The sequence below is a fragment of the Strix aluco genome, chromosome 20 (assembly GCF_031877795.1).
Source record: "Strix aluco isolate bStrAlu1 chromosome 20, bStrAlu1.hap1, whole genome shotgun sequence".
NCBI lineage: Eukaryota > Metazoa > Chordata > Aves > Strigiformes > Strigidae > Strix > Strix aluco.
In genome coordinates, this window is record NC_133950.1 from 7,575,290 (window position 1) to 7,601,302 (window position 26,013).

General features: G+C 51.2%; 1 protein-coding gene across 3 annotated transcripts in view; it reads right to left on the minus strand.

Moving 5' to 3' along the window:
* Nucleotides 1-26,013, minus strand: part of ASTN2 (astrotactin 2) — a 360,643-nt gene that overhangs the window by 181,377 nt on the left and 153,253 nt on the right. For 2 of the 3 annotated variants that reach the window (XM_074846673.1, XM_074846674.1), the window contains 3 exons: nucleotides 20,353-20,437; nucleotides 20,108-20,182; nucleotides 19,511-19,648 (listed from right to left, as the gene is read on the minus strand). In XM_074846673.1, the coding sequence (XP_074702774.1) occupies nucleotides 19,511-19,648; nucleotides 20,108-20,182; nucleotides 20,353-20,437 (298 nt within the window). Of the gene's footprint in view, nucleotides 1-19,510; nucleotides 19,649-20,107; nucleotides 20,183-20,352; nucleotides 20,438-26,013 lie in introns of those variants that run through there. The other variant, XM_074846676.1, reaches the window with a different exon arrangement.

Here is a 26,013-nt window from a genome sequence, read left to right on the forward strand (position 1 = left end):
AGATGCCAAAATCCCGGTGCCTACAAGAGGATTCACTGTCCTTGCTGTGTTGTTCTGTCTTTTAGCCGCTTGACATTGTAGCTACCCTCATTTAGATCTGCCAAGCAGGGCTATTAGCGGGGCCTGGGGGTGGAAATGTCGAGAGCTCAGAGGACTCCCAGGGTTGCTCACTAGTCCCAGACTCAGGTTTCCAAAGGAAACATCTCTTTGGAAGATCTACCTCCTTATTTTGTTGGGTTATTTTTTTTTTTTATTCACAAGCCCTCTCAACAATAACCCATGATCTGAAGCACCTCTAAAGAACAGATGACAGCATTAAACCAATGACAGCACTGTGCTTACACACAACACACACTGATTTCAAAGTTTAACTCAGAGCTCCTCCAGCCTCACTCTGATACCAAACATCCCAGAACAGCCACCCTCCCTTTATCTGTAAACCTTTGTGCTATTGCATTATTAAGCAGAACATAAAGAATATATGCATTTATTAAAAGCAGAAGAGATTACGCCTCCCGGCAGACTCTTCCCTGAGATCAATTATTGGCACTAAGTGTCTCACATCAAAGGCGTTTAGAAGAGCTGCGCTATGGCAGAGGTTACAAGGGATGCACCAGGGGCTCGAGCCCGCGGGCAATGATGGGAGCTGCAGGCAGGTGCACACGGGATGGGAGCATCCCTCCCCTTGGGCCAGCCAGATCTCAGCCATCAGGTTTGTTTCAGTTGCCAGTGTCATGGTGAAGGATATTCAGTTTGAACTGCAATTCACAGGAGTGCGGGACGTGGTCGTCACTATTCCTGCCTGATTAGATCTGTCAAAACCTATCAGGGGGAAGCTTGCCTGGGAACCTGCTCTCTGGCTGCACATTTAGCAACAGGAGATTGATGACAGGAGAAAAGGAGGGGGGGGGAAAGAGACAAGAAGAGCATTTGCACACTGCGGGACCACCCTCCTTCTCCTGCCCATCACATTTCACTCACAGCCTTTATTTTAGTGTCTATCTTAATTAAGACTAAATGGAAAGGCTTTCATGTTAATCCAAGGGGGGCCGAGGAGGATGCCCAGAATACAATTTGCTTCCTCTGAAAGGCACCAGAGACAGACATGCAGAGATGTGTCACTCCATGATCCCACCACAAACCCCACACACCACCTCTGCCAGGGCAGGGAGCAGTGGATGAAGATCTTCTGATGAGTGCCAGGAGCATCATGTGGGCTCTCAGAGGAGATGGGGGGTGAGGCAGGGCTGATCCCACCCCAACATTGTGCACCCCACTCCTCTTCATGGGGTGACCTCTCAGCCTGACTCACTTCACACTGCAGCTGCGCAGAGAGAGATGCTGACCCGATGCCGTGTGCAAGGAGAGATGAGGGTTACCCAAAGCCTCTCAGACAAACTCTCTCCCAAAATACAGGCCAAGACTCCTCTTTTGATTACATACATGAGGGCCAAAACATTGATTTTTCAGCCAATATGCAGCAGCAGAAGCAAGCCTCTGTGAATGCAACCCTCAAAAAGTGTTAAGTAGGAGGTTTTTGGGAGTAGAGATCATCAGAGAGGCAAACCTGAGGATTAACAAGCAAGAAAACAGTCGATTGTTGTATTTTTACCATTTCATCCAAACAGGCTTCTCTGTACGCATTTGCAAAAAGTGGGGATTATAGCAAAGACTGAGCTTGTTTCTCAAAGTTTTTCTCTCGGTGGAAGGAGCACTGCAAAGCTGAAATGCTGCCCTATCACTGGCCTGAGGGCAACGAACCTGCTTTCAGCATTTGGCCTAATTCACATTAGAAGACTCAAATTTGACTTCAGCAATATTCACCTCTATATATCCAAAACCAAACTCAGTTTAAAGAAATTAAGATGACCTCAAAACTCCCAAGGGGTTGCTCTGTCACCGGAGACAAGGATTGAGCATCACCAGGAATAAAGCCCCGAGTGGAAGCTGGCATTTTGGATCAGCTGCAGACTCGGATGAATTACCACACGACCGCAGGCAACTCGCAGGACATGTCAACACTCCAGACTCCTCATCTGTAAAACGGGGACAACAACAGCCACCTACCTCCCACCATGCCGTGCAGTTAATTAATGCTGCTTTGAGTTGTGAAGATGAAAAGCTGCCTAGAACCACAAAACAGTGGTTTAATACTAGTATGAATGAAGCCTCTACTTGTTCCATCAGAGTGTACCTTAAAGCAGTGCTACTGTAGCCACTGTCAATTGTTCCCAGCAGCCATACTACCGCTGCATTCGCAGGAGTTTGACTGTAGAGTTGCAAGTAAGAGCTTTGAACATGTTGGGGAAGAAGAAGAGAGAGAGGGAGAACAAACAAATAGCAATTCTACCACATTTTGGGCTTAGCACCTGGAGACGATGCTCCCACCCTCCTGGGGGCTGCAATAAAACAAACCAAAGACCACAACAGCATCTCTTCACCTCCCATTCCTGCCTGTGCTTCACCTTCACATGCTGATGTAGCCCTGCATGCATAATGTCAGGACTGCAAGAGCACTTAAACAGCAAATGCAGATCACACGGCCACTTTAGTAAGGGATTAATATATTGTCTCAATTTGACAGATGGGAGAAATGTAGCACAAGACACCGAAGTTGCCCACAGCAAGCTGGGGGCACAACAACATGTCTGAATCACTCAAAGGCATGGACAGAGCCCCTGCTCCGGTTGAGGCAGTTCCAGCTGTGCCCAGCTGTTGGCACCACCCAAACCGAGTCCCTGACCTCCCAGGTGTGCCAGCAGGAGGGACCCCCCTACCCCGGGGGCTCTCCAACCCTGCAGGTCCTCCCTGCCAACCATAACCTCTGAGTCATGCTCAGGCTCAGTCCCTCTCCTGCCATGGACAATTTTGAGTTGGTAACAGCAGACCAGCACATCGCAAAAAAAAGTTCCGTTCCTGGCTCAACTACTTGGTCAACTTTTTGTACCTATGTTTCCACCACTATTTAACTGAGGGCCAACATTATTTCCTTTGCTTCACCTTGCACCTCTTTAGCCTGCATCTCCCCGAGGCAGAGCCCCCTCCTTTGATGCTTGTGCAGCACCAGGCACTCTGCCTTCCTGACCCCACAACCAGCCTCTCCATGCCCTGGCAGTGCAACCCCAACCTGGAGGAACAGCTTGCAGCAATCCATCCCCCCAGCACTGCTGCTCCCCCTCTCCAGGCCACCTCCACCAGGCCCAGCTAAAGGACTCAGATGCCTGCACACGCAGTGGCCACGCCGCTCCCGATAGGTACCTTCCATGTTTAATTCAGAGGCTAGTTTAGTTAATCTATTTTTTAATAATTCATCCCTTCCATCTTAATTTTGGTAGTTGTTGAAAATCCCTAATAAAACATTTAGGGGCTCTTTTACTGAAGCAATGGCATGATTTACTTGATGGAATCCAGTCTTTGATGTCCTGTCTTAACTCACTCCCTCCCACCGTGCCTCAATCCTGTTTATCACTGTGCCGGAGGTAAGAGGTGCTTGTTGAGTTTTGTAGCACTTAGATGCTTGGTTAGTGTTAATAATTCAGCTGCCCCACATGGCTTGGACAAATCATGTCGCACACCAGCCTCTTCCTTTTATCAATGGCCTCCCCTGCCACCGTGGATCTGGGCATTGGCCAGGAGCAGTGCAGAGGAACCAGGTGCAGCATCCCAACCAATGCGGGTCAGAAGAGTGAGCAAAATATCATAGGTGCCAACTATGTTGTTGAAAGAATATACACCCTTTTACAACGCTTATATTTCATCCTATACTGCCGGAATGGAGAAACATGCTGGGTTTTTGCATCCATAATTGGGGAAGAACAGATGGTGGAGGCACAGTTGGAAGTAATAACGGCCATTAAAATAATCTATACTGCTTGTAATTCTCCAACATGTGAGAAAGAGGAGGGTCTGCCTTCACCCGAGTGCCCATCCGGGCTGCAATATGGGTGGGAACACTTTTTTTCACAGTTGTTGGGATATTGAGGTGTTTTGGTGGGTTTTACCATTTCCCTTCTCCCGTGATCCTCCTCTTGAAACAACGTGAGGAACCAACAGCTGAACCAGAGCTGCTTCCACTGGGTATTTATTTGATTCCTGCATGCCATGCGGGGCACATTTTCCTCCCAAATCAGCCAGTTAAAGCAACTGCTTGCTTTACATCTATCTTAATGTAATAAAAAGAGCAGCAGAAAGTCCCAAGCACTTCAGGCAGGTAGGGATGTCTATGTAGTTAAATTTCAAATTGGGGTGATGGGAGAAAGAATTCCAGAAAAAACCTCCCACTGATTCATGAAAACTGAAACTTCTCAGGGGAACGCACAGGCTTTGCCATCACCTCGATCACTTACAGATCTTGAGAGCAAGAAAAGGTAAAATCAGAGTAAGAAAATTGCCCAGAAAAGCCCAGGCATTTAGGCAATATATGGAAATTTATGTCATTGCTCTGCATGATTTCTGAAATTTCTCTGCATGATCTCTGAAACAATTCCCCATGGTTTCAGAGACCTCTACACCCTCCAAACACCACAATCCCCACGTTGTTTCGTGCGTCTTGATGAGTGAGGTTTTTTCTCTCTCCAGATGATTTGGTTATTGCTTTGTGGTGGTTTGTTTTTCCACACAGACTATAGAAAAGGTCCTACTTCAATACAAAATGGGGAAAATGTCTGAAATCTCAAAAAAACACATTGGAAGGAATAATCCTTTCCCACTCAGACCCAGGGGCCAGCATCCCCACATCCTGATTTACAGAGGGGAGAAGGAAAGGGAATCGCAGCAGCAGCATCCCCTGGCTGGGAACCCAAGCATCCCAGGTTCCTCAGGCGCCTTCCCATGAACACCTCCCCAGGCTGGACACAATGATTTTCTCAGGCAGAAACCCCTCCATTGGGCTTAAAATCTTCACTGAAATCACACAAGCGAGTACCTCTCCAAATCCTTACTCTCCGCCCAGAACACACAGGAGCCAGCAGGATGTTACCTTGACAGCTGGCTTTGCTTTATAGAGCTGTAAATATATTTTTTAATAGGCTGGCAGCAAGAAAGATGTGTTTTCAGGCTCGGCAACATCCAAAATTAACTGCGATTCATTTCAAAAGGGGCAAAGGGGTGGAGGAAGGGGGATCACGAGCCTGAAACCCGCAGAATATAAAAGCCTTGAAAGAAACTGCCAAAAAGCCCCTGCATAGCTGCCTTCTGCCTCCTGGAAAGAGATTAAAAACCTGAGCAGCATCAGGCTGAAGCAGACGTCACAGAGGCCACCCTGGGCCATGCTCATGCTCAGATAAGACTTTCTTATTTCCCAGAGACAACCCAGCCTTTACCAACGCCTAGCTCTGCCCTGCTCCTCGCATCACGACAGGTTCATCTAAACCGAGGAGAGGAGAGGCGAGATGCCCGTGCCTGGGGTGATCAGGGGCTCCCTGCCTCTGCACGGTCCCTGGGGACCTCAGAGGGATCCTGCCATGAGCATCAGCATCTCATCCTCCTTCAGCATCTCGTCCTTCTTCGTATGCCAGAGCATTAAACCTGACTTGCCTTCGTTAGCCCCAGCTCTGTTCTCCGACACCTAATTTGACTAACCCTTTAGTGACTAATTTAATTACCCCGGCCCACAAACTGACAGACAGCTGTTAAAAATGGTTATTGCATTATTAATACGCTCCAGTAATTTCCCATTAAAACTATACTGTTAATAATTTTTTTCCCTGTATTTCTTCCCTCTTAATTAGTCTATTTAAAACTTTGAAGGAATATTCTCTTTATGGTAAATGGGAGCGTCGAGCAAATTACATTTTTGATTGAATACTTCTGTGATAGGCCAGCAAATAAGACCGTTGAGTTGTTAATTATTGTCAGAGTTTCACACGATGCCTGCTAATGAGGCAGTCAATCTTCTCTGCCATTCCTAGAATATTAATGGAGGCCATTGGTATTGATTTTGTCACCAGGAGAAGGCAGGAACGCTTCCTTCTCGGGTGGCTCCAGGGAGGTCAGGGGAGGCTCTGCACTGGGAGGGGTCATGGAGGGGACCAGAGACCTTTGGGATGGGCAGAGCCAAGGAAGGCTTGAAGCTGGTTGAAGCTCCAGAAGCTCTTGGGTGTGCAAATGGTGGCTTGCACAGCTCATGGACGTGGTGGGGGAGCTGGCACATCCCCATGGGGGTCACCCCCCATCAACAGGCATCGATGAACAACAGCCGGGACAGGGAGCAGGGAGGTGTCACGCTGGTCCCTGTCCCCTCTCTCTGTGTCTACCTGTTGACTATGAAGTGTATCAGATTCACCACTTATCTTTCTGTGATAAAGGGATTTGTACTATTTTTTTTAAGGAAAGGGAAATACCTGATGTCTGGACTTCAACAGATAACTTTAGATAGAGTGATGCAGGGAAATTATTAGCAAAGCAACCGTGGATAAGGATTGACATGAAACTGCGAGGTGGCTTAGAGACCGTACAAGAGCAGCCTTTGAGTTGTGCTGGAAGATACGACAGGGAGCTTTCAGCACCATTTCTCAAGCCCTTTGGGGATTGATCCTATTTGATATTTGCACTAGTGCTCTCATCAGAGGATGGATGAGTTTGGCAGCAAAGTCTGCCAGCATCTAAGTCATAGGACTTGAATATTCTGGCTCCCACTGGCCAGCTCAGAGAGCCAGAGCAAGTCTTGTGGGGCCATGCCCAGTGCAATCCCCAGTGCCAAACCCATCTCCCTGCAAACAACGTCTTTTAGAGGTAATCCTACTAAAAAAAATCCTGATTTTATAACAGGAGAACTGAGACAGAGAGCAGCAGCCACCCAGGAGGTCTATGGGTCTATGACCAATGTCCCAGCTGTCCCATTAATGCCATCTCCCCTGGGCAGGCAGGGACCTGCGCTTCCCTGAGAGATTGCATCCACATACGCTCAATTAAAAGATGCCACAGGTATCCCTGCTTCAGCCCCCAAAAGTAAGGATGAGCACACACAGAAACGGCTCCACCTGAGCCACAGAGGCTGTTCAAGCATGACAAGTGTGTCCTCCTCTGCCTTCTGCAGCCACATCATCTACGAGAAACCCCAGCCCTTCCCAGAGCAGCAGCATTTCTACCACTGCAGGTGAAAATCCCTCGCTGCAAGACACGTGGGGCTGACGCCGACATGCTGCGTGGTCGTGCAGGAGGGACCACAGTAGCTCTTGGCAGCGTCGGGGCTGTGGCACAGGACGTGGGACTGACTTTGCCAGGACTCTGTGGCACCAAGTCATAGCAGAGATGTGAATTTCTTAAATAGGTTGCCCAGCACTTGGTGCTGGGTTTTATTTTTATAACTTTGCTCCGAGGAAGTGCCCACGTGGGCGCCTGACCCAGAGACCAGCAGGATCAATGTCACACACGGAGATGCCATGCTGGCCCTGCAAACCAGCTCAGCTCCCTCTGAACTGCTGGATCCTTCCCAGCTCAAACCTCCCCCACAGTCCCACTCCCACTGGGAAAGCCAGGAGAGACCAGATGAACCTTACAAAGCTCAGAAAACCCATTATAGTAGACCACATGCTGACATAGGTCAGGCTGTCACAGCTGCTGCAGAGAGGTCAGAGCTTAGGGACTTCGCTCCAGCTACCTGCTGCAGCTACTCCAGTTGGGCTTTACACAGCCAAACCCACACAGTCCCCAAAAATGAGATTATTTTGGGCTATTCTGGGAACACCCTCCATCTGTCTGACTGGGTGACTCAGGGAAAGGTGGGGGGGTTGCAGCATCTGTGGCGGGGTTTGGAGCATCTGTGGATTTGCTCCCAGCTCTCTGCATGCCCTGTCACCCTCAGTTGCACAGCTGGAATGACACCAAGAGACAGGGACAGATGGAGGACAACAGCCTCCGCAGGAACAGCCGCTCATCCGTGCTGGAAGCAGTGGTGGGGTTGGGACCACCATCCCCACAGCAAAGGGATGGCAAAGCCACTGCTGCCTCCCCACCTCTGCCTGCAACCTGAGCACAGTGCTCTCTGAGCAGGCTGCCAAAATACCAGGGAGACAGATGTTTAGCAGGAAATCTTTTCATGCTCCCTTAAATCCCTGCAAAGCCCCAGCTGATGAATCCAAAAGGCACACAACAAACAGGGCTTCTCCCTGCACCGTTTGCCAGATTTCCACTCAATCCCCCCAGTTTCTTGGACCCTTTTGAGAACGGGCGAGGGGACAGCAGGAATTTCTGTGGTTTCTTTTCCACCCTGAAGCCAGGCAGCAGATTAACATGGCTGCTCCCCAAATACAAGTAGTGTCCCCTCACCCAGCCACCCTTTCTGCTTCTGAGCCCATCTGCTGCCCACCTGTGCTTTATAAGTGAGCCAGGCGCTATTTTTACTGCAATGAAGTTTTTCAGACTAAAAGCTCATTTTTTTTTCTTTTTATAAACCAGGCTTCAATAAAAGAGGAGGTTTCCGTTTAAAATTAATTGCCTGTGATGCAGCATATCCCAGTTTTACCGGGAAAAGGGAAGACTGTAACTCTCCCCAAGCACCAAATGAAATGCCATGAAAAGCCCTTCAGGGCAATGGCAGTCATTCTTGATTCTTCTCCTCTATCAAGATCATGTATCAGCTATGTTTGGGCACAAATTATGGCTTTCACCCCAAAAAACCCCACGTCATCACACTAGTCTGACAACAAGTCAGACTAACACAAACGCAGGAGGGCTCCTTCACCTGCACCCAGCCATGTGGGAGGGTGGGAAGGGCAAGCTCAGGATGGCCTATGGTCACATCAGTGAGGGACAATCTGCTCCTACCTTAAGTCCTTGAGAAGCTCCTGTAAGAGAAAGCAGCAGTCAGGTCACACCTAGCACTGGCTTCTGGGCTTAAATAAACTGAGTACCACACCCTGCCATCCCCAGGTCTCCTTTCTCACGGGGAGATGCAGGATGATGACCAGAGCCATCAATAGCTCCCTGCAGGAACAGGGAACGTGAGCTGCCTATTCAGAAAGGACGAAGAACTAAGGAGATGGATATGCTGGAATAGTCCATCCATAGTGAATAGTCCTGACTTGCAGTGGTCCCCATCACAACTACTCGGAGCAGGCCTAAGAGAGCACATTTTAGCTGTCAGTAGAACAACAGTCAACATCCTTTGGAGCCAAACAGAAGCCAACCACTGACTTATAGATAAAATGCCACCACAGAGACTGGCTGTGGGCAGGAGGCAAGCAAAAACCCACAGCTTCCCCAAAAGAAGGCATCACTACAGAACAAGAGGAGGAAATCGGGTACCACCACTCAACACCTACCAAGCCCCAATGCAGGGACCTCGAGCACGGCCAGGTGGTGAGCCAGGTCAGCAGCCACTACCAACACTTGCGGGCAAGAGGCAGCACTGCCCAGCCTGCCCACCCAGACAGCACTCAGCCTCTGCAGGCACTGCCGCCCAGGAAACCAGCCTCTGAAAGGTCGTGCTTCAAAATAAGGACAGGCTTGGAGTTAATAAAGGGTTGATGGCAGACTACAGGCTGTCAGCACGGGCACACATCGAATAAAAGGGGGTCTGAGATCAAGATGGGTTAACTCCATCCGTTCCCACAGGGTTTTCAGAGCATCCCCCTGAGGAGGTAGTGCAGAATAGCTGCTCCACAGCATTTGCTCAGGTAGGCGAGACCTAACACACACCAGGGACCTGTTACACATATAGATGGTGGCTGGTATGGATGGTTATAAGCAACGTATTCACCCCTTGGACTCTATCAGTCAAGGAGCCCTTTATTAAACCACCCACAACTTTATCATTAACCCCTTATAAACTACTCAGCTATGGCCCCCACCTGGGTCCAAATACAGAGGACCCACATTTCAGAGCCAGCATCTCCAGCTCTGGCCCATGGCCCATCTGTGTTTGATACACACAGATTTGAAAAAAAAAAAAAAAAAAAGGAAATGTGGACTGAACTGAATAAAGAGACTTCTCACCGCAAAATCTCAGTGCATATTTACACAGTACCCTGCCTTAATTCTCAGCTTCTTCATTTATGTCATTTTAAGCCCTCCGCAGTAGCAGGGAAGTATTAGCTGGTGTTTAATTGTGTGCTGCTGGGTTCAGCAGGGCTCCTGATGAGCTGCTGCTGGGAGAGAGCCCCATGGCAGGGCAGGGCTGGGATGGATGTGGGGAGGCAGTGACAAGGGACAGCCCACAGCAGAGCCACCAGCCAGGAGGGAGAGCAGCATCAGGAACACTACCCCAGCCTGAGCCAGTTTTGCCTTACGAATAAGGTGACAACATCAGCTGGCACCGAATGACCTGGCTATGTGATGCTTGTGACAAACCCCCACGTGCAATGCCCAGACCTCCTGTTTGTAGGAGACAGGAAGACGTTTTCCCCCAAACCCATCCAGCCGCAGTGCCAACAGACCCGAACGTGCCCCACATGCAACTGGGGACTCTTCACCTCCCACCCGCCTCCCCTCCAAAGCCTGCTCAATACCAGCCGCTTTCGTTTCCTCTGGTGGAGAAGAAACACGCACTAGATAAATTACACACAGACCGTGCGGTCCATCAACATCATCATCCCCATCCCTCCCTCCCAGCACTGTCTCCCCTGCCTCCACTCCAGCCATGGCCAGTGCTGCTCAGCCCCGCCGGAGCCCAGCCCCGAGCACGGCGCAGCCTGCAGCTCGGCGCGGCAGCGGGTCCCTAACTTCACCCATCTGCGTTATGATAAAAGGCACTTGGTTGCAGCCAATAGCACCTCATTATATCAAAAACACTGCAGGAAATGTCTAGAGCTGAATTGATTATGGCACAGTAATTCTTCAGGCAGTAAAAGCAGGGCAATTCCCAAGATGGGATTATTTTTTTGCAGGGCTTCACCTAATTTTCTTGATTTTTTTTTTTTTTTCCCCTGCTCACTCCCTGGCCCTTCTTCCAAACCTCTCCAGCTTTACACCGTTCTTTGATTTAGTCCCTCAAAACAGTATTCTGCTTAACACACTCCAGCATAGTGGCCAGAAAAGCACCACCACCCATCAGACTTCTGGGCTTTAAACATGTAGCAGCAGGAATAAGTCAAGAAAGCTTTTGCTTTTCGCCCTGTAGCCAGCAGCCCAATTTGGGGATGACCAGAAAAACACCTGACAGGTACTTATAAACACCTAAATCAGAAAAGGAAAAGCTCAGTAAGCAACAAATAAACAGGCAAAAAAGGGGCAACAATACAAAACCTGGGCAGAGCAGAGGCAACAGGCAGATGATTTGCAGCTGACGCACGGTCCCCAGTCCAGCCGGCCAGCTGCTGCAAAGCACAGAGAGGTTTTCTGAGCCGCTGAGTAATGCCAGACATGGTACACCGTCCCTGCGCTGTGCAACGCTGATGCTGTCTCTAAAGCACGTGCTGAGCTTTTAGGTGCTTCTAACCTCATTTTGAGCTGCTTTTGCTCCTTTGCCTGGATGTCACGGAGCCAGGGAGAGCCTGCAAAGCATCTCTGCTGCATCTGGAAACGGCATGGAAGGAGAAGGACCAGCACAGCACGAATGAAGTTACTCTGAGTTGCCTGCAAAGTGCAGTGCCCATGGCTCCCTCAGCTGCCCCAAGGCCAGCAGTAGGAACGGAGGGCATTTGGCCCTAATAAATCACCCTGAGAGCCGGGGTGACACCCCAGAGCAGAGCAAACCCCTTGGGGGCAGCAGCTGTGGCAGTGGGGCACTGTACTGAGTCCACCGGAGCCAATGGAAACATCACCCCGGCCCTGGCTGCTCAGGAGCAGGAGCCAAAACTAATTAACTTAATTTGTCTTCAGAAAGCGTGGCCATCCCGGTTCGCTGGCTGTGGCTGTCCCCGTGCCCAGCCCCAGCTGCCCACGCTGCCTGCATGGTCGCTGCCTGCAGCAGGCAACTGCCTGCCCCAGGGTGAAAGCTGAATGGGAGCTTTCCCCTTCAGTTTTGTCTGGTTTGCACAGAGCTGCCACCTTCCCTCATCTCTCCACGACAAGAATGATGTTCCTCTGCAGAACATGTGCATCCCCCCTTCCTTTCACGAATTAAAAAACCCCCGTAAAAATAAACCTAGGGGTCCATCTTCTCCAAGAGTCCCTTCAAGCCTGCCAGGGACAGTGCCTTCTCATGGTGCCCTTAAAGCAGAAGGACAAAGCTCCCCTGTTCATGTCCACCTCCGTTCCCATCGTCTCTACCAAGATGATTTCTCCTCCCCACACCAGCTGCGGAGCCCGTTGCAGGTCCCTGGCGCACTCCCAGGAATGTTTTGGCTCGGCTGAATTTTATGAGTTTTGTCCTCTGGATGAAGTGATCCAACAGTAGTTACGGGAGATAAAATTGAGGAAGGAAGCATGGTCCTACATCGGGCAAGTTTAAGGCAACTGAAATCTCATCAGAACTTGTTGGTGGATGGTGCCAGCTCTTTCCACTACGTTGCATTAAGAAATAGCTGAAGAAAAGGTATTAACCTTTTCCCAATGTCACTGCCCCACCCTGGACCGCACCCTGCAGTGACACAGCTAAGCTGAAGGACAGCTGCACATCCAGACTGGACCAGAGCCATCGTCCCAGCCCATGGGAGCATCTTGGGGTCTTAAACACAAAACTGCTGAGGACTGCCCTGGGAGAGAGGGCAGGGACTCAGCATCCTTCCCCAGGTGCCCAGGAAATCCCACCCCTCCTGCTGCTGCCCCTGTCCTCGTTCCTCTGCTGTCCCTCTCCTGTCCCCAGTGACCCACGAGTGCAGGTCCCAGCCCCTGCCTGGCAGCCACACACTCACGGCTGGCACTGAGTGAAGGTGACATGGGTCAGCTTGCTCCGAAATGGTAGAGGGCAGAGCTGACCCCAAATACTCTGCACTTGCTGGGGCTCAAGTACCTGCACTACAAACTGTCCCTGCAGCGCTGTGTCCATCCCCAGCGACCTGACCCCTTCCAACAGCACCTCAGCTCCCTCCCCAGCACAGGAGGAAGAAGAGGAGGAGGAGGAGAGCAGAGGTTCCCTGTCCCAAGCCTGGCACTGATCCCCACTGTCCCAGCACCATGCTGCCACACAGCCACCCCTGTCTGGGCCAGGGGATGGACCGCCTGGTCCCTCTCCCACCTGCAAACCTTCACAGGCAGGAGATGTACAAACAGGCAAAGGTAATAAAACTCAAATAGGGGGAAAAAGTAATTCAGCAAAAATAGTACAGACGGGCTGTATAAACAGGGAGGCCATGGGGCTGCACTTTGAACAGGCAGCTATAAAGCACACTCCACCTGATGTTTAACAGAAAGCAAAGGCAGGGACATAAAAACAAACAGCATCATCAAACAGGGATGAGAGAACCCCTTTCATTGAAAAACCCAAGGTCTGATTTTGCTGCCTTGCATCACCCTTTCAGCTAAGTGTGCACATCAGCACAGTGTTTTAGAGCCTCTGCCTCCCCCTCCAAACCCTCTGTACTCGCTGCCTGTCTCAGCGCCGGCAGGATCCTGCTCCACCACGGATCCTGCTCCAGGCAGTTGGACGGACGGACACACAGCTCCAGCAGCAGATCTGGCGTAAGGGGCAGCCACAGAGTCCAGTGCCAAACCCTACTCTGTGATGGGAGATCCCAGATACATTAAAGGGAATCAGTCTGGGTGTGAGACGGTATTTGCATATTTGGCGGGTGTTGAGGTTTTTTTAATTGTCTCAATAAATATATAAACAAAATCTGTTCGCTCGTTGGGTTGTTTTTCCCTCCTGGGCTCTGCGGCACCACGGACGAGAGGAACTGCAATCACTCAGCTGCCAAACTTGTAGCTGCTTCTGGTGCTCCCTACGATGGATTTGCCTACGAGCCAGGTCCAAATTTACATCCACTATCCCTAAGAGGTTTGATCATTTTCTGTGCAGTTTTACAGCCCAGCATCAAGACTTCAGAAATGCAGCGGGTTTGAACAAAGGACCAGAGCACAGAGAGAGCGAAACTCAGCATTACCATAGCAGGGATTATTAAAAGCCCCAGAGAGGGAGGGCTGAAATGTCCCTTGGATTCTGGGCATGAAAGATCACCCACAGCTGGTAATGGACCAGGAAGAGACAGGCTGAGGGCAGTGAGGTCCCTGCACCCTCCCAGAGTGATCCGCATTTCAATTCTGACCTACCCTAGATACTCCCTGGGCAATTTCAGCTCAAGTTCCCAGTTTTTTTTTCCCCGCCTTTCCTCTCTGCCCCTATTTCCCCATCGCACCACTTCCATAGTTCCTCTCTTATTTTGCTGCTTACATCCTTTGGTGGCTGCCACAAGGTTATGTCTCCATTTAGTCACCCCATAGGCAAGTGAGCCATACCTGACTCTTCTAACCTGCTCTCATAAATCAAAGCAGGAGGCAGGGAGCAGGGAAAATCTCAGTAAGCAGCCAGGACAATGCTAAGCTGACAGATGCAGGGCCGGGACTGGTAGCTGCCTCTACGTAAAGCATCTGTCCTTTCCCTCCAGAGGATGAGGCCAAAGGTTGCCTTTATCCCGGTGTTAAGCACTGCAAGCTGCTTCTCCACCACTTTTTGCGAGATGACGGCGTGTTGGGGTGATAAGAAGCCCAGGCCAGAGCGGCGGGGACGTTATCTGTGGGGATGACATGTCTCTGTGATGTGCACAGTAATGAATCGCCCTCTTTGCAGAAATGAGTAAGTTGTGCCTGGTGATGCAATGATCAATTTGCTCCATCATGTGAAGCCATTCATTCATCACGGGCACCGACTGCCAGCTACTTGCGGTCTCTTTATTGGCACCAACAGAGCAAGAGGCTGTGCAGGCAGCTCCCTGGGTCCCTGCTGAGGAAGAGCCTGAAAAAGGGGCTTCCCTTCTCCCCCAACCTCCTGGCTGAGGGTCCCTCCCGCATCGAGCATCCAGAAATCACAGTCTGCTCCGTTCCAGGAGAGCAGGAGAAAGAAAAGGGGGATAAAAAGACCAAGTTCCCATGGCATCTCCTGCACCGAATGGCAAGAAGAGCTGGCAGGGTGCCCTCTGCCTGCTTCTGCCTGTACTCCGCCAGCATGCTGCCCATGGGGACCCGTCCAGCCCACCTCCTGAGCCTCAGTGATGCTCCCCTGCAGCAGCACCTATTTTCTTGTGTTCCTGCAGGTAAGGCATGAGGCTAAGGCACAGGGCAGATGAGCTCTGCTGCAACAGTGCGGCCACAGCAAAACTGTTTCCCTTCTCCTGGCCCAGATCTGCTTTGCCTTTATCATCCACTTCGCTCTTGATCCTCCTCTGCTCCAAGGGAGCCTCACACAGCAGCACTCGGCACTGACTTGCAAAATCATGAGTGCCCAAATCACTGCAAAACCCCTCCAAAACATCACTCCAAAACCCCTGTAAGACTGAGGCAGCAGTGGTGTCACAAGGGCATGGCAGGGCTGAGCCAGGGAAAGCCACAGGCAGGGAACAAAAGCCTAGCTCCGGTCCTCGACACAAGACAAGACGCATGTGGGTGCAGAGCTGGGGAGTAGAGCTCTCTGCCACTGAGAGAAGTGCAAATAAAATAACAAACAAATAATAAAAAAAAAAAAAAGTCCAGTTGATTGTACTTTGGCAAAGAATTCAGAGAGCAAAGGGGCTCACTTGGGAGCAAAACGAAGATGAATCGACAGCGAGTTCAAGAGAATTCATTCTGCCGCTGAACACTTGTCTCTCCATCAGGACATCTCAAAGGCTTGTCAAGTGAAGGCAAGCCTTTTATTTGTTTCTGTGGTTGCCATAACGATAGAGCTATATGTCATGTCAGACAGCAGCTGAGGCTCGCGCCTCTGATTTATAGCCACTCACCAGAAATTATCAACTTTTCTGCAGAGCGGGTGGCACGGTGGACCAGGACCACCGGGCATTTGCCAGTGCCATGCTCTGCCCCCCGGATTATCTCTCCTCTTGGTCCCCTGCAGCTGGCTGTGCCCCAAGGGATGTTTTTATTGTCCCCCACAGGGATGTTTTTATTATCCCCTGCAGGAAACTGCTGACAGTGGTGGGACCTGGGGACTGTGGGTGTGGGTCCTCCCATGAGCTGCTGATGGGGCAAAGCAGCATATGCTGCCAGAATTACAGCAATTCCTGGTCCCACAGGACAGGTGGTACCTCCTAAAGGGCCAAAAAGAGACGGCAAGGTGTCTAGGGAATGCCAGCAGAAGGATTAAACACCTAATAGTAATTTGTTTTAAAAAAATATGGACTACTGTGTTTACCACAAGGTTATGGGTGAAATGCAGATGAGAAAAAGGGATGGGAGCAATGGGGAGAGAGAATCAAAGAGGGGTCTTGAAAACAAGCAAGACATGGTGGGACTAGGAGGTATTTCTTGTCCTGGCAGGGGATATGCAGCTGGGGCAGTTTGCCCACCCTGGGACCTGGCCTCCAGCCCAATCCAGAGGCTTCCCAGTGGGGGAAGCGCCCTGCAGCACTGCTGGCCAACCTCGTATGAACAAAGACATCACCGTTAGTGTGGCTGCCACGATTCCAGACGTGTGACCAATGTGATCATCGTGCGGAGGATCCGACTCTGGGGTCGAGGAGGGGATGCTCAATATGGTTACTGATAAATTATACATATAAGTTTCATTAACTCTAAGCACCCTCGTGCTTAATTTATGACACATAGCCCTAAAACCTCCACCACCGACTTCTGCATGCAAAGTCCTGTCCCCACTCAAGCCCCAGCACACACAGGAGCATCCCCAGTGGGATGTTTGCACATAGACCTTTGGCTCCTATCTGTAGGAAGTTTCTCTAATGATTCGGCTGCAGCAGCAGGAGGAGGCTTGGGCCCTTCGTTCCCATCCACCAAAGCACTGCGTACAGCTCGTCGTACCACTCAGCGGCGAGACACACGGAGAACAGCATCCCTCCGGAGAAGCAGCAGGGAATCAGCATTTCTCTGGAGAGCTGCTGAAAGGCAGAGCCCCACCTGTCCCTTCTGCACTCTCAAGCATCTTCATAAAAACACAAGGCCACGTTTGAACCTTTAATACTCTGAGTTGCAAAGACTTCATCACTCGTTTTCTCCAAACCAGGCTTTCTGCAATTTCCCTCCATTAAACTCTTCAAGACGGATGACCCCGGAGCCAAAAGGTGTCAGACTAATGAAAGGTCTGGAGGAATGCAGCACGCTCGTTATTAAAGACAGAAGAAATACAGGACTGAGCTACCATCACAGCGTTACAGGACAGCAAAAAGGGCACTCCAGGTGCTGAGACGCGGCTGTGTTGCAGTTGGTGTCATACAGCCCAGGATCTGCCCCTTGGCATGGGGACACGACTGTATTAGAGCTCCAGTGCTGCAGGACCACCTGCAGGAGCTGCCAGCATGGAGAGACAGCATTGCTGCTGTGGTCCCACAGCCCGGGGAACAGGTCCCCTCCGTGCCAAGGGATGGCTGCGTTTGAACACCTACACAACAGACAGCACACGTTCACCTCCGATGGTAGGTCTGACATTATGGGTCATCATCTGGATGTCTGAACCACCAAAACTGTGGCATTACTGCTCTCTTGAGAAGCTACCAACACTTGTCTCAGTCCAGAGGGACAAAGCAAAGAGACTGCAAGATAAGCAGCTCTAAAAGTACCTTTCTCATTGTGTGAAAGCACCCAAGAACAGGCCAACGTGATGCTCGTGAGCACCAAACACAGCAACACCCCTGTCACCAACTGCAGTGGACCTGAACAGCCCAGCATTAGCTCCTCCACACCATCGTGCTCTGCTCAGGTGGTATCACCTTGGTTTCCACCCACCTCAGGGTGCTCAGGACCCCAAAGCTTGCAGCTTGATCCCCATCTGAGAAGTGTTTAAGTTCTAATGCAGAAATAATAGATAGCTTTTCAGTTTTCACTGTATCTCTGAAACCTTCCATAATTCAACATCAAATATTTATTATTAGGTTTATTAAAGTTTTAATAATTTAGCATCTCCTGTATGTAAGATACAAGCGCCGTGAACTCGTCTCCCTTATTCTACCTGGGTCACTCCAATATTTATACCTGGAATTCTCAGTTCAGGTTCCATTTATGAGGGGAGCAGGCAACAGCCTCCATGTCTGAAACTCCCCTCCTCCTGCCTGGCGTTCATCCATCCCGACCGAGACTCTTCCATGAGCATCAGCGCCCTGAGACAATTACTGCACTGGAGCAGAAAGCAAGCTTCTTAGTCTCTACTTCCACTAAGGTACTTTTAACAAAGATAAAGAGAGGCAAGAAAAAAGTAACGTTCTCCTGGCATTTTGGCTTAGAAAATGTTAACATAAAATAAGGCGACCCTTCAACTTCTCAAATGGAAAGCAGTAGTCTTTTGTTGACGAGAAAAATGTTCCTAAGAAAGCCAAATTGGGATAGATATGTACCATCACTCTTTTTGCAGGAAAAGGAACAAGCACTAATTAGCAACAACAACACACTTGGAAGTGAGGACCTCTTGGATGCCAGTCCTGGCTCTGCCATAGGTTCTGTAGGCACTTGCTCCAACCATAGCCCTGCCAAGATGATGGGACAGAAGAATGGAAATCCACCATTCCATCCCTCTGAGAAAAGAAAAGACAGAAGGGGCTGGGAGACATAAGGATCCTACTAGTGCCCAGGAAGATGATTCACAACACAAAGAACTTGCAGGTCAAGCAACTGTGTCCTGAGTCTCGCAGAAGGCAGTGAGAAGGGAGGGAGGGAAGGAGGGAGGGAGGGAGTCTCCCTGACACCCAACAGTCACATGCTCAATCTTAATTTCATGGGGAAGAGGCAAATACACACTAAATATCTTAGGAATTAAACCCTTGTAAACCAGAGGAGGACAATCACCACCGCCACTCTCCTCCAAGGCAAAGGCTGCTGGTCCCTTTCCAGCTGGGGCACAGAGAACAAGCATTTTTCCTGGCTCCTTTTCCAAGGGACCCCCCCTTTACCCACCCTCAGACCCATCTCCCAGCAAACGGCCTCTCCTTTCACTAGGGCAATTCTCCTCCTGCAATGCTCTCTGAGGTCCCACTTCTGAACGAGACTGTCACAAGTCCAATGACATCTGGTTAAAATACCAGCTAGCCAAAAGGGGGGAGCCAGAGAAATACCCGGTCATTTACTAAACTTGAGGAAGGAAAAAAAACCCCCTCTAATTGGGTTATAATAATAATTGGACGAGCAACGTGGCCTTTCACCAGGCTCTGACCTTGGCCCTTGATGAGCACCAGAGCAGACTATCAAGGGCTGGGTGGATGTGATATACGTACGAGTTTCTGAAAGATGATAGCACCTCCATACTAGTAAATGCATCAATTTAAGCTATGCAATTTCACATTAGATTTAAGCCACTTTATAATCGCCTTGCCACAGGTTCATACCAATTTACCTGACTGGACTGGCACGCTTCAGAGCTATATACACAGGCCTGGCCTAGACCCATCAGGACCAAAAGAGCCTGGAGAACTATCACATCAGATTTCTTATTGGAAGAAGATTAATCAAACTTATCATAGAAATTACTGCATCTTCAATAACAATTTAAAGAACAGTATAGTCACTGAAGCATGAGGAAAATGAGAAATCTGCTTCTTACCTGACATCTGCTGGATCTTCCGTCACCAGAACATCTGTCTTGCAGCTGGCGAGGGGATTGATGGAAAGCTCCACTGGGGGTACCACAAAGCTCTTACTGACAGGCAGCCACAGGCCTTGACCCAAACTATAGGTGGACCTGGAATAAGGACAAACGTGTCATATAACAAGAATGTCCACAGCAAATGGTGGCCCCTCCATTGCACCTGACCACTTGGAAGTCAGAGCAGTGCTGGCACCATGGGGTAAGTCAGTCATTTGGTCTTGTCCTGAAAGCCAAATGAGAGAGGAAGAGCTAGAGATGAGACAGGGAGAACACAGGGATAGTCAAGCTCTTCTTTTTAGTTCAGGGGGACTTTCTGTGCGCACTGTCTTCACTTCTGCTGAATCGTGCCCAGACGAGGGGATGAGGGGGAAACCCTTCCCCATCTGCAGAATACGGACAAATCTCTCCAGTCTGTCAAAGGCAAATGACACTCGTGCCCTCCAGCCAGCATGACAAGATGGAGCTGGGAGTGACCAAGAAGTAGCATCCACCAGGATGTCTTCACGGGCTCTCCCCTCCCACACGTCCAAACTGAACAATCCTTTGACTCACCTGAGTATCTTCTCCGGTGCCTGCTCTCCTGTGACCAAGTCGTATCCCCGCTCAAGCGTCGTGTAGGGCCACGGCCTGGGAGGCAGAGAGGGGAAGAGCAGCTGTGGCACGTCACTTGGCAGGGAAAGCAGCACAGCCTGGTCCCAACTCCTTGGTACTGGTGATGGCCAGTGGGGAGGAGAACCAGGCTCCTCACCAATGTGGGGGCCAGGACAGAGCAAACACACCATCGTATCACCACTTACCCTTCGCTGTGTCCCCAGTCGCTGCGCACACACAAGTGGCGATGGACAGGGTCTGGGGCATAGCCTTCATGGCAGCTGCACTCTCCTAAAAGAGAAGAGGAGAAGATGAGACCTCTCTGCCCCAGAGGTACATCAGCAATCTCCCCTGCTGCCCATGTCTGCTTGTTCACAGTCATTCCTTGTCCCTGCTGTGGATCTGGAGCATTCTGGACTCTTCTGAAACCTTCAGCAGATGCGGAGGAGGAGATGAGAAGATGTGGAAAGCTGCAAGAAACCTGTAGCTCTTCCAGTGGGGGTTACATGATGTAGCACCCACAGTAGGCGGGGATGGGATTTCATGATACAAAAGGTCTGTCCTTAACCCCTCTTCCTGTGCAGCCCTGCAGCTCTCCAGGCTCAGCAAACCCCTGCCCGATAGCCTCCAAGAACACCACATTCCCCACAGAGACGTGCCCGCATGGATCCGTCCCCTGCCCTGGTCCTGCCCACACCCCTGGCAGAGGGGCTGCTCTGGGGCCAGCAGTTCACTCCTCAGCAGGAATCGTGACCTTGCTTGAGGAGAACCAGTGTCCACTCCCATGCACTTCCCAAGTGTGGGAACACCCCCAACCCACCCTGGTCACGTCCCCTTCCCACCTCTTCTCCTGCTACCTAGCACCAGGATGGGATGGCAGAGTCTCCTGCAGCCCAAACGCCCTCAGGAGGATGAAGAAACCCCCCAACCTCCATCCTCCGCAGGCAGCATCCATGCCGTGCCCCAGCCCACAGCTATGGGGCTCTCGGCCCCGCTCCCCTTCGCTTACTGGGTGCTGGCTCACCCTGTTACACCCTTTTGACAGCAGGAGAAGGCATTTCCTGCACCAGAAACCTGACCGTGCTTGGCCCAAATTGATTCCGTGTTTGGTAGAAATACATAACCCGGAGCAAGAAACAGCAAAATCAAAAGATTAATTGGATTTGCACGTGGAGTTTCTGTTGCAAGCTGCTGCCAGTGGTTTTCTTCCCCCCTCCCCTCCTCTCCCCATTGTGCCTGAAGGTGCAGCAGGCTGAGCTGTAAACACTGGCAGAGGTGGGGACCTGGCGGGGGGGTACCCCCATCATGGTGGTAATGCAGACTGGCAGGTACCTGCGTGCTCATCGGGATCCTAAGCCAGTTCTTAAAATGCCTTGCAGGGATTACAGTAAAGAGCTTTATTGTCAGGAGGGAGCGAGACAGGGGTTCAGCTGCTGAGATTTTTGAGGAAGAGGAGCCTGGAAAGGGAAAGGCGGCAAAAAGAGGGGGAAGAAAGAGACGGCTAATGATGTGCTAAAATGCAACAGCACCTTCATGAAATATTCACTGCCTTAAACACGTCTAATATTAAAGATTAAATGTCCTGGGATTTGTCCTAGCGACTTCGAAGCACTGATTTATGATCTGTCAAAAGCTGCTAACCTCATGATTCATAACAGGAGCAGCAGGAACATTGCTTCTCCAAAAGGAAAGAGTTGGGAGAGAAACGGTGGCACTAGCCCCTGCTCCGTCTCAGCCGTGCCTGGGGGCTGGGGCGGTCTCGGTGCAAGAAAACGCGGGTCCTAATGGCTCCATCAGTGATTTTAAAAAAAGAAAAGTTATTTTTATCTTGGGTGCTTAGTACGCAAGTTTCCCCAGCCGTGCCGCGGATCATTAATTCCTGGCGCTTATTACATAACAAATATATGCTCTGCAAATGAGAGACATCTCAAAGTGCTTGCGAAGCAGAGCTGGGAGTCTTGGGGCACCGGCTCGCACTTAGCTCCTGCCACAGAAATTAGAGCAAGTAGGGAAAAACCACCTACAGAAGTTGGCATCAAATGGCCCAAATGCCTCTCTCCTTATCGATGGCTGAAGGTGCCGGGGCAGTGAACCCCCTTCCCGCAGCGCAGAAGGGTTTATTTTGTCCGCTGGTTTGTTTACTGCTCCATCAGTTTGGTGTTGGAAGGAGAAACTCTATCAACCTGCAGAAATATTGATTTTATTGACTCCAATCCTGGAGTTTCAACAGCTACAGCCAGTGCTCGAGGCTTTATTGGGAGGTTTATTGGGAAGTTTATTTCAGTAAGTGAGAGGGCAAACGGTGGCACCAGCTGAGGAGGAAGGAGATCCAGGGGGGCAGAGGCGGGACACCAGGGAAAGCCACCCAGGGCACGGAGATCACAGTTACCTGCCCCTCACCAGGACCATTGGGACCAGCTTTCCACAGGTTTTCCAGGAAGATCTGCACCCCTTTGGCAGATTTTTAGAAATTGGATGGGAAGGCTCCCAGTACAGGATCAGCTGAATGCTGTAGTCTGCTGGAGGAGCAGGGACTCTATCTCTTTGGGACAGATGGTTTAGGATCTATTTCTGGATCAGGAACCATGAACAGGCAGTTAGTGGGTTTCCAAAAAACCACAGCAGAATCTACTGTGCTCTTACAGGTTTTCATGAGCTTTTGCTCTCTCCCCATCAGCATCCACCCTCCTTCTTTGGCCTCCTGAGCTAGTCTCATTTTCAGTCTGTCCCCATCCTCCCTGGGTGTGATGCTGAGCCAGGGAGGATGCTGAGCCAGCCAGGCTAAACCCCATGGACCAAGAAACACCTGATAAAGTCTCCAGAGTGGCAGGAACAGGGGTTCCTGTACCTCTATCTCCACTTTAGGGTAAGTGCATTTTCTAAGGAGCAGATTTCAACATGTTACTAAAATAAACTACCAAAAGACAAAATAACAGCGCCTTTGTTCAGAGCTACAAAATCCCATGTGCCTCCGAGACAGGCACAGTTATCTGCTCAGCATCACTTAGGCTAAGTTAGGATTCAACCTGAGCTTACAGCCAAAGTCAACCAAAATAACCAAGTTTGACAAATAACTGCACCTGAAGCCGGATGCAATTTCCACAGGTCCTGCACACGCCTCTGCACAGCGTTCAGCTGCTCGGGAGGACAAATGAATCAGGATCTACAAACCACTGTGACAAGCATCCTATTTCCGTAGCCACCAACCCGCAACCTGCCCACGGTAAAAACACAGGCGTGTATGGTCCTTCCTCTTCCTTTGGATTCATAACCCACAAATCAGGTCGGATAATCCACGGCAAATTTTGAGCTGTTATAGCAAAAGGATCACTGCTCGCCTAGTTTAAGTGAAAGCAGGTCCCGGTGCTCTGCTCTGGAGGTCCCATGTTATATTTCCAGTGTGTTATTAAATAAAATACTGGGAGGGGAGGGAACACCTCTGCTATTGTAGAGAGAAGATGCATAAACCAGAAAATACAACACCGGAGCTCTAGCAAAAGGCTCAGAAAACTTGATCATGCGACACCACACATCTACATGGAAGGGCAAGGGGAGAGCAGCACTGCTCTCCATCCCCCCCCTGCTCCCCTCTCCCCACTTACACAAAATCTCATCACATGCTGCCATGACTAATTACAGGTGACACAGAGTCTCCATATCAGTTTCTGCTCGAGGAGAGCGAACCCTTGTCTGAAGCAGCAGCATACATCCCCAAACACCGCAGGCACGTCTCACCTGCAGCCTTGCTCCTGCTGTGCCTTCATCCCCATGGAGGCTGGTGGAGGAGACCAGTGCCAGCTCAGCCCGAGGTGCCAGGCAGAGCCAGGCACAGCAAGGAGTGGGGAGCCCAGCCCACGGACCTGGAGAAGCAGCTGTGCAGCTCCAGCCCACTTTGGCCACACGACACTGCAGGCATCGCTCCTGCCCTCAGCTGGGAAGGTGAGAAGGATCTGGAGCCTCACCTGGAGTAACGGGGCAACGTAAGGATACACCGACCTGGTTTCCACTTGCAGATGTGAGCTTCCTCTGCCCATTTCTGAGCAAAGGGCTTTTTGCATTGCCCATGCTTCACACTGGCTTTAGTGCTGGAGCTGCAGAAGGGCAGGGCTGGAGCAGTCTGCAGCCACCATTAGCATCCGTGGCTTTTGGCTCATGGTTGGCCCATGCTGAGGCTCGCTCGTGCCTGAAGGAAATGAATCCAACACAAGCCACATCTGAGCGCACCAGCTCCAGTGGCGCAGGCATGGTGCAAAGCCAACTACATGGAGGAAAACAGCCCTCTGGCTCCTGCTGCATCTCGACCAGCACTGCTGGAATATTTACTCCCTTTTTTTTATAGCTGGAAGTTGCAGAACTGTTCTTCCATTTTGCCCACTGCACCATGCTGCTGCTCCTCCTGAAAGGGGAAACAGGGTCTCATGCTGCACCCGCACGCTCCATGGCCATCCCCGTGCTCTGCCTGGGGAGCAGCAGAGCAGGGCTGCAGGATGAACTGCCAGCATGCCAGGGCAATCCTGTTAGCATCATTAGGGTGAGAGGCGATCTGCAGTGATAACACTGCAAGATTCCCCTAATCCACCCGTCCAGAGTGCAGCACAAAGAGGAGGCTCCCAGGGTCCCTGTGCTCCCAGGGAAGCTGCTCTTTGCTGTCATTGGCATTTTCATTTAAGGAGTCAGAGGGGCTTGGGCAGTGGTGGCTTGTCAACCTTCTCCTGGCACTGCTGGTGTCTGTGATTCCCTCCTCCATGGCAGGACCTCCATCACTGGTGTTCGTCCTCATCCCAGAGGGATGCCCTGCTTTGCTGGGGCCATGCCCCAGCCACAAAGGCCCCATCCTGGGGAGAAATTTGGACCCTGGCTGGGGTGGCCGCCGGTCCCCGGAGGCTGCAGGGCCACAAACACCTGCCTTTCAACCTGTGTGAGCACTGCCTGTACATGCTCACACCTGCTTCAGGGCTGCCTCTCCCACCCAAAGCGATGCACAGCCTGGCCCCAGCTTTTTGGGTCCCCTCCTCTGTGGACACACACACCCCAGAGCACACACCAGCCCCAGCAAAGAACCCTCAGTGCCAGTGAGCTGGGAAGCTGCAGCACCAATATCCCGGCCGCCCTTGGCTCTGCAGCCCAGCTGGGTCGGTCTCCCTGCAGAGCCCCCATCCCTGCAGCGGGATGAACTCCAGCACAGCTCTCTCCCCAACACCGCCTTCTGCTTCTCCTCCTTCCACCCATCGCGGCACTGGTGGAGAAAGGGTCTGCAGAAGGAGGTAGGTGCCGGGCAGCAAGCCGAGGCCAAGCATTTTTTGGCAAACAGAGACAGCCGTTGAGCACAGTGGCTGCCCGCCCCACCGGCCCTGACTGCACCAGTGTTCGCTGCAGGGCCACGGCACAAAGCCCTTCTCTTCTGGGCAAGTGCGGAGCCATCTCCAGGGTTACCAGCCTGCTCTGAGGTGGCAGGACTAGAGGGCCCCCCCTCCTTCCCTGCTGCAGGGATGCAAAGCCTTTGCCCCCATCAGCTGCTTGAGCTGCACGGCCTGAATCCTCTCACCCAGAGCAAAGGCGGCCGCAAAAGGCATCTCCCACCTGGGGGCTGCTGCCCCAGACACCAGCTCGGTGCATGGCAAGAGCAATGTCCCCTTGTCACCACTGCCCACAGTAGGAACCACTGCCCAGGAGCTCCCGTTGGGGCAGAGGGGACCTGGGTGCTCCCACATTGGGCTCCTGCCACCACATGGGACACCCTGTGCTGCCCCCAGCTGTTGTCCCCCAGTGAGTCAATGCCCAGGAGCACCAGCACCAGCCCTGAGCACCAGCTGTGTGGCACAAGCCAACAGATCAACAGAAGTCACCCCATCCCTCCAACGGCCATG